Consider the following 12,654-nt stretch of genomic DNA (forward strand, 5'->3'; position numbering starts at 1 on the left):
ATAAAAAGAGGTGAGTGAAAATAGCAGGCCAAGGCCAGTGGGAATCGGAGCAGGGATGGACTATTCCAGGAATCAGGAAGTCATCCAGCCCATCCTTTCACCTCCAAATGAAGGAGGCATGAGCTGTAACCTGCTATTCTAAACTCCTGCAACAACGACAGCTTTCTCAGCATTCAGAAGAGAGAGAAATTTTTTTGTTGCTGTAAAAAGAAACCCCCAAATATATGCATGTTCCTCCGTCTCAGGACCAGAACTAAAAACCTTATTTAATTCTTTCATAAGAATCACCAAAATCTGAAAAAGCTATCAGTTTCTGTGTAAGCTGCCCTACCCCCTGGCAGAAGCACCCCTGCACAGGCCACCCTAACATAGCAAATGACATGGATGAATCAAACTGCACAGCCTGGAAGAGGAAATGACTCCCTCAGAGTTGAACTCAGCCTTGTAGCAGTGGTCTTATGCCACAAAGTACCCACTCATCAGCATGGAAGTTACAGTGTTCAGGATGAGTTTGCAACCCTGCATGCTGTAGGAACTGCTGGGGAAGCTGGGACCATCTACATGAGACAAGTGTATAAAGGAAGAGGTGATGTTTCCCAAGAGATGTGTGCAGTAGGGAAAAGCATGCAGCACATTTCTACAGGAACAGCCTAGTAACATCCAACCGAATGGGAAAAGGAAGTTCATTCCTTCTCTGATTATGATTCTTAAAACAAACACACGCAGAAAACTACTTTCCCTTAAATAGAATCGCCTACACCCACTAAATATATATGCAGACTTTCATGGCAAATACAAACGAAAAGCAGAACTGAAGCAGCACAAAGCTGAAGCCCATCTCATACCAGAGCCACATGCACAGTGGGACAGTAATAAGGAAAGCAGAGCTGAGAGCAAAATGTTTTAATCTATTTTCCATAAAACAGTAAAACAAAATTTAACGAACTTTTCAATATAGTGGCTGAGCTCTAGAAAATCCCCCCAGTAACACTGACTGCTCTGTTAAGTAATTAAATCATGTTTAAAACTATTCTTTAGCCAATCACTTAATCAATCCTCTTTTTTGGTGTTTTCACTTATTTGGGTCTTAATTCTTTTCAAGGAATGGTTCGGTGACATTCAGAAATCTTCAAGAACATATCCAAATGGAAATAGATGATCCTTTTCAAAATAACGCATTAAAAACTTACAACAACTGCAGTATTTCCCTCTGTCCTTTCTCCTCTCATCTTCCAGTTCAGGGGCAGCCAAATTTTCAGTGCACTACATAAATAATTTCTGAACTAAACCCAAATACTAACAGTTACAATCTGACAAGCAAAGGAGAGGAGCCCGGCTGCCAAAGAGGAAGCTCTGGCTCCCTCTTACTATGTCCCTCGCCACAGTATCCCATCCCCACACTTCATTTTCTGCTGCTTTACAAATTCAATTACCTTGAAGAATCTGATAAGTGCTAGAGCCAGTACAAACAAAGCCTGGAAAAGGAGGAAATCTGACTTCCCACCATTCAACAGCAGCTCACATCTGTCAGGTCACGTCAGGTCCTCACTCATACCAGGGCTATGTTTGATTTTCAGCCCTGTTATCCAGCTTCCCATTGATACAAGCTGGATGGTCAGTACAGCTATCACAGTAACAAAGGTTACCCTACATTTAAGTAAGCATTTGTTTTAGAGATGGATAGTTCACATGAGAAGAACCTCAGACTGTGCACTTTGTATCTGAAACACGCTGCTTCTGACATTTTTCCCTATAATACAGATTTCATTTAACTTCCTTTGTACATGTGCAAAGGTTTAACTACCTTGCTTGAGATTCTATAAATTAAACAGTAGTTTGATTCAGTATTCCATGCTGTGGTGCCCAGGTTGAGCAAGAAGCACCTGAAGATCAGAGCAGTCCATGACCAGCTTTCCTTCCACTACTGCATGTGGCAGCAACTGTGCTTGTATCTTGTTTAGCTACCTCAGTTTCATGTATTTAATTTCCCATATGGTTGGGAAGGTAATATTAGGGAATATGACCTGGAATATTGCTTTTCACTGTACAACTGGAGCTCCATTCTTCAAAGTCTAGACATCACATACAAGGAGCTGCAATATTAGCCAGAGTTCAGCTTCAAAATAATTACAGCTTTAGACAGAGATCAGTTAAACCCCAAAGGAGCAGAATTTGGTATGAAATACATTTCCAAGTTCAGTAAATAAACAAGGATCCAATTTCAAATCCACTTCTATCACAAAGTAATATCGCTCAGCTCTCCTATAACAGAAAGTTTGGCCTTAACTCCTTGAACTTTGGAAAAAGGTCAACCCATAAATAGACACTTTTTACTTAGGTGTCAGAAAAAAAAAAAAAAAAAGGTCAGAAGAGGAAGTTCTGACACAAAAATGCAACCTAGTTTTACATCAGTAAACTTAAGGAGACAGATTTCAGTGTAGAGGACATTATTATTGTGGACACTCTTTCCATGAGGACTCAAAATACAACATTCTGAAATATTTCAGGTACACTACAAAACTGATCACGCAAAAATTCCCCTGAGACACACATTTAAGAAAATTTCCCTTGTACAAGTTCAGTTCCCCTAAGTAAAAACCCAAATGAGTCACCCAAATGATTTAAAAGTGACCAAGTGTATGTAATGCAAGGTTTTCAGCAGTTTAACTTCCACAAAGCAAAACAAGCTTCACTCTGTTCCTCCTTGAAATCAAGATTTGCCTCAAGTTTTATTTATTTTAAAAATTCCTCTTATTATCTGGAATTGCACGAGAACGTCCACACTGAGAAACCTGGAAGCATCACCATCCACTAAACGTGCTCTGCAGTTTAGTTTGATTTACTTCTCTAAAAGAAAAAAAAGCAGAATCATTTGATTTACTTCTCTAGGATCTAAACCTACCACAGATTTTTGACATGCACTGCAATTATGTCAGAGATCCTCCCCCTTCTGCAGTATTTGGAAGGACAGGCTTACACTGAATCAGCTGGTGACTAATGAAGATGAGAGTGAGAATCCTGAGAGCTTCAGAGCAATCTGACATTTCAGACAATACGTACCACAACAGCAGTGTTAGAGTCTAACCATCTTGCCATCATATTTCTAGCTAGAGTGTTTTCCCCAAGAAATGCATGACTAAATCCTCAGCGGATGGCTGCAGAAGCTGCAGCGCTTACAATAACCCATCTTACTGTAGAAAAATCACAAACATCTTCTCATGAAAATTCCCAGGCTTAAAAACACGTGACTATGCAAAGTCATTAGTTTTAGTTAGGAATCTAAGGATACAGGCACTTCTCATTCAATGGAGAAAATGCCACACAGCACTTCACAGTTTGAGACAACCGTGTCATGTCCCACACACTGGTGTCTGAAACAGTTAACGGTACCAAATGCAGACAGATCAGCTGATCAAACAGAGCTTTCCACAGTGACCCCTTCCTGTTTTTCTGTTTAGAACTGCAAACTTGAACTCCAGAAGCCAGCAAACCTCAACCTTACTTCTGCTTTCAAGAAGCAGAAAGCAAGGCAAAAAAAACCGACAGAAAAACCCTGGTGTACATGCCTCATTATCTACCAAAAAGCCTTCAAATCATATTTATAAGTGTGACAATTTAAGATTACTTCATAGCTTTTACATAAAAGTTACAAAAAAATCCTTTAAGGAAAGTGCTGTTACGTCTGAAAATATCTAAAGCTAAGACTGTAACAGATATGTTCAGCCTTCTTGCTGATGAAGGTTTTAATCAGAGCTTTCAGCCTTTCCTTCCAGATAGGAGAACTAAAAGGAAACTCTAAAATCTACAGGACAAGTTCAAGTTCACCCTACCCCAAAGGGCAACTAGTGTGCCCCTCGCCTCATATATTTAGTTTTGGTTTCTACTGGAAACGCTGTAGGAACTAAATGCCAAAAGTGACTCTCACTTTCTCCCCAGCTAGCAATGTTACTTTTTTCAAAGCAAACATCTGTAGAAAGGAAATCATTCCCTCAACAAGCAAGTTCATAAGAATGCTGCAGGACACGCTTATGCACAAAGATACGCTAAGCTGTGGAACAGTCTTCCTATGAAAAGGTTTACTTACTAGTGCAGATTGACTCAACTGCCATCAAAACTAGGATGGGAGACAACAAATAACCTCTGTTCTGGAATGTTACTGTTTACTGGCGGAAAGTTAAGTCAAATATAAATTAAAAGCAACAGGAAGTCAACTGCACAGCAGGATGTTTTAAGGAAAATCAATTAGAAGCAGTCTAGCTACAGGGCCAAACACCAACGCAACCCAGAGATATTTAGAGCCCAGGCCAAGTAGGTGACTCTCAAAGGTAGCATTCAACAGCCATTATTTGAAGGTTTCAGAAAACAATTTTGACAGAAGGCAGTTTTAGTATCAGTTTACCTCCAGAACTGGTCCAGCTCCTAGAATAGTTCTCTCCACACCACTTGCGTACCCTTTCTGGCTCAGTGCTGTGAGGCAGTGAATTAAGAAGTTTGTGCTTTGAGTTTTTCCAGAACCACTTTCACCTGATATAACTATGCACTGATTAACGTGTTTTTTAAGCATTGTGTGATAAGCCACATCAGCAATGGCAAAAATATGAGGCTCCAACTTCCCGAGTTGATGATTCTCATACAACTTGACATACTTAGGATTATAAATGGGCAAGAATTTGAAGGGGTTAATTGCAATGAGAATACTTCCTGCATAAGTATAAATTTTGTGTTTTAGAAAGCGGCATTTGAGATTTTCTAGAAGTGTTTTCTCTGTTAAGTTGGGAATATTGCACAAGTCATCGAAGTCCTCCTGCTGCCATGGAAGAAAACCTCTTTCAACCAATCGTCGAGCATCCGTCTCCTTGGACAGCAGTTGCATCTGGGCATATTTGATGGTCCCATCCGTGTTTCTTTCTTGCAAAAGAAAGTAGTACCCATCCTTTTGAGGATGCTCATCCTGAGCGCGACGAGGCCAAAGTAAAACCCTATGAACAGGAGAATCATTTGTATCAAGTACCCATTCTTCACCACCTGTTTCTTTCACCTCCACAAGCACATAACTTTTTGAGACATCCAAGTTTAAGATATTAATCACATCCTTGATGACATCTGAAGACGTGGTGTCCTTTGTTGCTGTCACTTTGCAGCAGGGAGCACTTTCTGTTGAGAGTTGGGGGTAAACATGAAGATTATAGGCTACTTTTGTCTGGCAAATTGCACTGTCCGCATCTTTTAAACTCATTCTGTCCCAGAATGGGCTTCAGTCTTCTGCTCTTGCTTAAGATGCAGTACCCATCATCTAGGAAAATAAAATTAAACAAAATTAAAAAAAGAAGAAAAATAAGTCAGGTTTAAAAAAATACATACAAGACTTATTAAGGCATTGTTTTCCAGAAGATGAAGATAAGTTACTAGATAGGCAAATTCTTAACTAAAGAACACTACTTATGAACATTAATGTTTATTTCAGTCTGTTTAGCCTATCCTATGCTGTGAACACCTATAACGCTTCTTCTATTCCCATGTTCTTCCCTCCTTTCCATTATGGACACAAAGCAAACTGAACTGGGACAGACATCCACACGAGGACTTCCTTGTTTCCACAGGTTAGTTTTAACTCAGAGGACTGCCCTGACCTGGTTCTCTGCACAGCTACACAAACGTTTATTCATCCTCCCACACAAACTCCTTTAGAGCTGCACAGGCAGCTTGAGGTAGAAACAGGGTTTGATCACTTCTCAAATCAGCACTGCCATGAAACCTGGCAGAAGAGCTGTGCACAAGCGCCAGGAGGACAGTTCTGACACTGCTGCTCACGTATCTTTTCTCATTCCTCTGACCTCTTATCATGAGCCCTACAAGACTGATAGGACACTGAGCCTACAACTGAACAGTGCAAACACTGCTGTGATCTCCTAACCCCGCTCACTGCGGTGACTTCTAGAATACGCATAACTTACCCAGAAAAGAGACTGCTAATTTCATTTGAGTCAACCACATCCTTGCTGCAGAAAGGTTCCAGCTTGCCTTTTATCTCCTATTTTAGTCAACACCATAAAATTAATCTTATCGCAATGACATTTCAATTCAGCTAACAAGATCCCAAATAATCCAATTCATTCACAAGGTTTTACACCCAATCACATCGACCGTCTCCTCTCTGGATTTCAGGAACCTCATCCATGAGCCTCCAAAAATCACACATTATTATTGCTGTTACTTCCTGTCACCCCCACGGAGTCCAGCAACCTAACTTTAACCTCACAACCACCTACAGAAGTCAGCCTCCTCCTTACTGCCAGAGCTGGAAGCCTCTACAGTCAGTAACACTCTGTGCCTTTTTGCTGGGAGTGATTTTTCTCTCAAAGGCGATTTGGTACACCCAGGTGACCAGGGCTAGGTTTGATTACATTGTTAAGCTAATAAAATGCTAAACCAAAGCAATGCATAGCAAAAGGAGATAATGACATACTGTTTAACAGTCTTCATACTCAGAACACCATTTCAATTTTTGTTCCAAGAACAAAAGCATTTTAACTATACACTCGCTTGCTAAATATTTAGGGAAGGGGAAACAAAAAGCAGATAAATGCCCATGAAGTTGCTATTTTGCCACTAAACAACTGCACAGGAACTTGCATAAGGCCACAGAGAGTAATCATTCCAAATTAAAATCAGTAGAGCTGGAAGCATTTAGCTGCCACTACCACTGAAAGTAATGAATCACTTCAGAGAAACATATGACATAGCTTTGCCTCATGAACAGCCCCAGAGCAGAGAATGGTGCTTTAAGGAAACTCTGAATAGAAAGCTTTGAGAAGACACTGTTATGCAAGATAGATCATTTTTAGTGGCTACTCATCAAAAGGAAGGCTGAGCAAGCCACAAAGAAAGGCAAACCACAGCACATCCCTGCTCAAGCTATATGATCCCTCAGAGAATGCTTCCTTGCCCTGTTAAATTCTCCATTCATTAAGGAAGACATGTTACAAGAATGTACACGAGGATGGAACAGTGAACTCCAAAACCCCTCTCTCTTTTTGCTATTTATCTCTGACCTGCACATCGTAAGTATGAAGCATCTTTGAAAAAACTACACAATAGTAAAGCTTATTTAACCTACAGAAGCTCAAACACCTTAACGCATAGCAAAGCAGATGGTAGACTGCTGCTCAAGGGGAAGATGAATCTGGAGCACAGACAGTAAAAAGGAACAGCGACTATCTTCCTTTTAAACTAGCTGGATGGTTCAAAGGGGACAGTCTTGTGAAGACTTCCCCCTTTTATTTTCCTCCCATCAACTAATTTCAGACACACTGTATGCTGTGACAGAGAAAGTCCCCTCAGAAAACATTTTGACCAGAAGAGAACCTTAAGAACTACAGCACCAATTTTTTGCCCACACTGAAGAGCTGAACTTAGCTGCTGACCTCTGACTACAGCGACAGACGCTTCTAACTTTGTCTCGTACCAGCTACCAGGATGCATATTTGGTGCATTGCTCAAGACTTCCGTATGACACTCTCTAAAGAGGAAACCAGAACACAGATGTCCTGCCTTCTCAACAGTGAAAAACCCAGGGCTGGCACACTACAGCAAACAACAGCGTGATAGCTGGCAGACTGCTCAGGTGTGTAAGACTGAGAAACTGGCAGGAGAAAGACTCTCTCATCCTGAAGAAGAGATATTTCTGGTGAAGCAACGTGCAGATGTTGGCCTTAATTCAATCACGCTACACACAGATTTCTCAATCAGGAGACTCAATGGAAGCTTGAACAGGTGAGAGTTCTGCTTCCCCAGCCATCACCTTGTTAGAACTTCGGAAGTTAAACTACAGCAGAAAGAACTTGCTGAGGCATGATTTCAATACAGTCACATCAGCAGTAAACAGAAAGGCCATCAGCATAACAGTGCCTCTTTATGATCAGATATGAAATCCAGACACGGGTAGCTCGCTTCTAACAACAGAGCTTTGAGACTGCTCCTTCACTCAACACCTTCAATCAGATGCACTCATTCAGTACTGATGATGAGGATTTAAGGAAAAAAAGTAAGATTTTTACAAGTCAGGTAAGGAAGAGTAGCACTCACCTATGCTTATTTCCTTTTAATCAGTGCTCTTCTTGTTACATAGTTTACTTGACTAAGAATGTACTAAATGTGTTTCAGAAAAAGGCAAACAGCACACAATGCTTAAATTCTTCTAATCAAGAACCAGAATATCTATTAATTACAAACAGGTTGGAGGAAAAACCACTGCTTTCTAATTAACTTGGGATTTTTCTTAGAGATGTCAAATCTGATGGTAATACTGCTCAAAAAGAGACAGACTTTGGTGCACCTCTGACCTCCTACAAACAGCACTTCATATGACAAATCAGAACTTAAAAGCAAAGAACTACGCACAGAGACAGCAAGATGAATAGGCAGCAGGTCAGCTACCTGAGGAGCCCCAGTATTCAATTATGGATGGATTACCATCAAGCAATCAGACTATGAGATCCTAGTGAAGTTGGATTCCTGCCATCAAAGTAAATATTTTCAGTATGGTGTTAAAACGAAGAAAAAAAGAATTACTGATAATAAATGCATCATACAGAGATGGAGAAGGCAGTGGGTAACCAAAAAGCTGGATGAATGATGCAAGACAGGAGCAAGCAAACTCCAGCTCAGTTTACAAGTACATCATTTCAGATTTACCTAACAAGCAAACACCACCAGAAGGATGGAATAGGAGCTATCCTGAAAAGCAGTAACTGAAATAGGCCTGAAAAGCTAGTGGGTAATCATTTAAACATGAGCTTCTTACGTAACATCACAAGCATAACAGTTAACATAATTCCCACATCAAACAAGTATTTAGTCAGGTGGCCATACTACCTTAGGACTCAGAAGGTGCAGGACCAGCACCACATCTAGAATATACCTAAAATTTTATTAAGAAGCTGTAAAGAACAACAAAATCTGTTAGAAAGCCGCTCCTTACAGCAAAATCCTCTAGAAGCTTTGTCTATTAGAAACACACACTGTAGTCTGATAGCAATTTGAGTCCTTCCATGGGGAACTGGAGTCTGATAACACTCATCAGTGCCGAGGACAAAACTATAACCAAAGCCCAGGGTTGGAATTTAAAGCTAGACAAACTGAGTGTAACAGAAGACATAAACGTTATCAGAAGGCTGACCTGCACTGCAGAAACCTAACTGCCAGTAATAGCAAGGCCAGCTAAAGGCCTTTGGAGAAGGTCAGCCAGTCCTCAGGTACAGATGTGCTGTAGAGATGTTATAGCTAATTAGGTACCATCCTCTCATTTATGTTGAGTGGTCTGAACAATGATTAGTTCTGCTTTTATGATTTAACATTATCTAGAAATATTTAAGGAATCAAAATACTCATTGCTTCTATGAGATTTGGCTCCCCAAGGAAGTACACAACTGAATTCAGGTGCAGAGAGCACTGGAAGAAAAAGGAGAAATGCAAGAGTGTAAGGTAATAATGAAACCATATGGGTCAAAAGAGCAAACTCCAGAAAAGCACAGCCTCATCACTGCAGAGTTCCTTTTGTAGGAGATGTAAATTTCTGCAAAGTTACCTCGATTTCCCTCAGTGCTCCTCCTTATAAGAAGCTCCTTTTCAAAGCAAGAGAAGAAACAAAGCTGTGTGTTAGAGAAGTTAACAAGTGGGAGGTAGAAAGTGGCACAAGGTGCACGTCAACTAATTTTAGACTTCACATTCAGAGTCCTTCCTGTTTTCCTTAAAATGTTTTACTTTCCATAAGCCTCTAGTAGTGCAAGAATGTCTCTTCATAGCAATTAAAATTAAGTACAGCTGTCAGCATCTGCAAAACAATTAAATGTTTGCACCTGCATGGTGAAAAATAACACAGAGGAAGAATTAGGCAAGCTGGGAATGGCAAAAAGTCAAAAGAAAAGTTCAAGTACAAAGCTTCTGAAATTCTGATATTTTATTCAAACCATTAGACTGTACTACTTCAGTATGAGTGGGGCATTACCTGCAAGGCATGAGTATGTTAAAAGATACAGTGATACATGATCTGTACCCTTGAAACAGTGGTTTTGTTATCCCAGTATGACATACACACAATTCAAGCATGACAGAAGAGAACTGGGAGGTCTTGACTAAGGAGAGACCAATGTAAGATACCAGCTACAGCCACCTTACTCAGCTGTCCTAGCAGGGAAACTCCAGTATGCCACAAAAACGGAAGCACGTCTACGCAACCCACAACCTCTCCTCAGGACTTGGTTCCTTTCCCTCTACTGCTTCGTACTCAAACCCTACAAATGGTCTGTTAACAGCTCTAGCAGAAAAACAATATAAAACAACAGTACAAAGCTGTATTTATTTCTGTATTACCTATAAATTTGCACTTTCACTTGCTTAGAAGACAAACCAAAAAACCACTGGTTTACCCAAATAGACAAACAATAACCTAACTGAAAGCGAGGCCAAACTATTCAATCTGTTGCTGTAGGATTGCTTATACCTGCCACTTAAATTGTCAGACAGGGCAACATTTCAGGTACCCACTTCAATACTGTATGAAAGAAACATACTAAGTCCGTAATTTATCACTGATCTGTAATTTTCCTTCCCCGACCTCAAACAACATTAATAAAAAAAGAAAATAGTCAAATTCTCTATGATATTTTTGATGCCGTTTTCTAAATGCTAAGTCTCCACTGAACTAATTACTGTTCCTAATATGCATCAAACCCAACACTGCCTATTTAATAATGCAGTAAAATTCTAGAAAAGAACTCGGCCCCAATCAGCTCAGGGTATCTGTTTAGTTTAAATAAGGCCATAATTTGAAGGCACATGTTTAGTCAGTGAATCATAGCAAAGCTAAAAAGGGAAAGCTACCATTACAGCAAAATTGTTGAGGATGAACTTTATAATATTCTGCTTCTTCAAATTTTCACGTCCATTTCCACGCTGCATTCCTCTATCTGGATGATTCAAGCCCCTCACACTGCCCATCAAGTATTTCCCAACCAAAAGTAGGCACACATCACAAGTACCCAACCTCTACAATCCATGAACACTGCATTTGCTAAATGCTGTCCCAGAAAGAGCCCCCTCCTCCTGATCAAACCAAATAACACTGAGCCATCTCAACAACACTCAGCTGTTACATACCCTCAGTTTCCAAAGCAAGGAACTTCCACAGCAAGACAACAGGCTGCAGAGACAGCCCAGAATTTCCAGAACCAACGGTGCTTTATAGGTAAGGCAAAGGCCTCAACTTGTCTCACCACATCACAAGAACATACAGTTGTTGTTATTGAGCAAATTAATTTCTTTCCAAACATTCCAGACTCCTGTAGATTTACCTGAAAGTTGCTCTGCATAATAGTAACACTTCAGTATTTTTCTTGGCCACATAAAATTCTCTTGAACTAAATAACTCCAGACCATCGGCTCTTCTTTTCTACTCCAGAAGGAGTAGTTTTGAGTGGAACATGCAAATTTGCAACACATTTCTTACTATTCTTTGCAACCAACCCTGCTAGAGAAGTTAATGTCTGCCACAGGCCGCCTAACAAAGCAGAAACTGGATTGCAGTGCAAGTAGCACAGTGCAATACAGGAAAAAGTCAAAGAAATGGCCTTCATTGCAGGCAGTTCCTTCCCAGTTACCTTCTCTCTCCTCCCTCTGGCCCTCCAACCCTGATCCCAATCTATACCCATAAGTCACCTAAGATGCAGCCTCTGCTTCCTCTGAGTGACTCAGACACACAGCATAACCTCAAGACAAGGATACCTTATCAGGATTACAGTGACATTAAAAGTCTATAGCATGTTATTACCTCACAAACAAGTGTGGTGTCATAGCTTACAGACGTACACTTCAGTATGAGTCAGAGGAAACAAAAATTTGTCTCTGTTAAGAACAGAAGGAACAAAGGGACAACTGAATGTGTTAGTAGATGTGAGTAAGAAGAAATTCAGACCACTCTCATCATCTTTTGTAGTCATCTCACTGCCATCCTTCATAGAGCCACAGCTTTCAACAGTAGGAGTAAAAACCTTACAGATCTAATGCTGCAATCATACCAATAACAAATTATCTTAAGAAAGGAAAATCTTGTGGCCACACAGCCTCCCCCCATGGCCATCCAGCTATGGAAAGACTGCATTCGGAAGCAATACTGAGCAACGTGCATGTGAGTCAAAGAGTTATTCAGGGGATTACTCAAGAATTCTGATGTTTGAATCATCATTTGTCAGAAAGCAGTCTGTACCAAGCATTACTTACTAGGTGAAGCTCACTTAAATTTTTCATCAGCTGCGTTTACTCTTCCTGAATTATTCAGTTCTACAAACGTTTTAGGTTGCACAGAGAAACACAGGCTTATGACTCTCCCCACCCTGACTGGGCTATCCACTGCAGTCAGGTGCCCCATCACTGCACAATTTGGAGCATTCAGTTGCTAATAAAAAAGCTTTTTGAGGCAAAACATTCAAGCATGGTGACAAAAAGAAAAAAGCAAAACACCCACAAGTGATTCAAGGGCTCTACAAAAACTGTTCCTCACAAGTTCTCAAGTTTAACCTTAGCATGTTAACGCTTCTGCTAAAGGAAATGGCCCTGAAAAGCAGAGATGTTATAAGACTTCAGAGGTAAAAAGAAGGT

At 40.4% G+C, this 12,654-nt stretch overlaps 1 protein-coding gene across 14 annotated transcripts in view; it reads right to left on the reverse strand.

The window, feature by feature from the left end:
* The window catches only part of MYO9B (myosin IXB), a 40,444-nt gene that overhangs the window by 25,955 nt on the left and 1,835 nt on the right, over positions 1-12,654 (reverse strand). For 13 of the 14 annotated variants that reach the window (XM_040653559.2, XM_015300059.4, XM_046904588.1 and 10 more), the window contains one exon: positions 4,400-5,293. In XM_040653559.2, the coding sequence (XP_040509493.1) occupies positions 4,400-5,236 (837 nt within the window). In that variant the 5' untranslated portion in view covers positions 5,237-5,293. Of the gene's footprint in view, positions 1-4,399; positions 5,294-5,954; positions 11,696-12,654 lie in introns of those variants that run through there. The other variant, XM_046904583.1, reaches the window with a different exon arrangement.

The sequence above is a fragment of the Gallus gallus genome, chromosome 28 (genome assembly GCF_016699485.2).
Source record: "Gallus gallus isolate bGalGal1 chromosome 28, bGalGal1.mat.broiler.GRCg7b, whole genome shotgun sequence".
Lineage (NCBI taxonomy): Eukaryota > Metazoa > Chordata > Aves > Galliformes > Phasianidae > Gallus > Gallus gallus.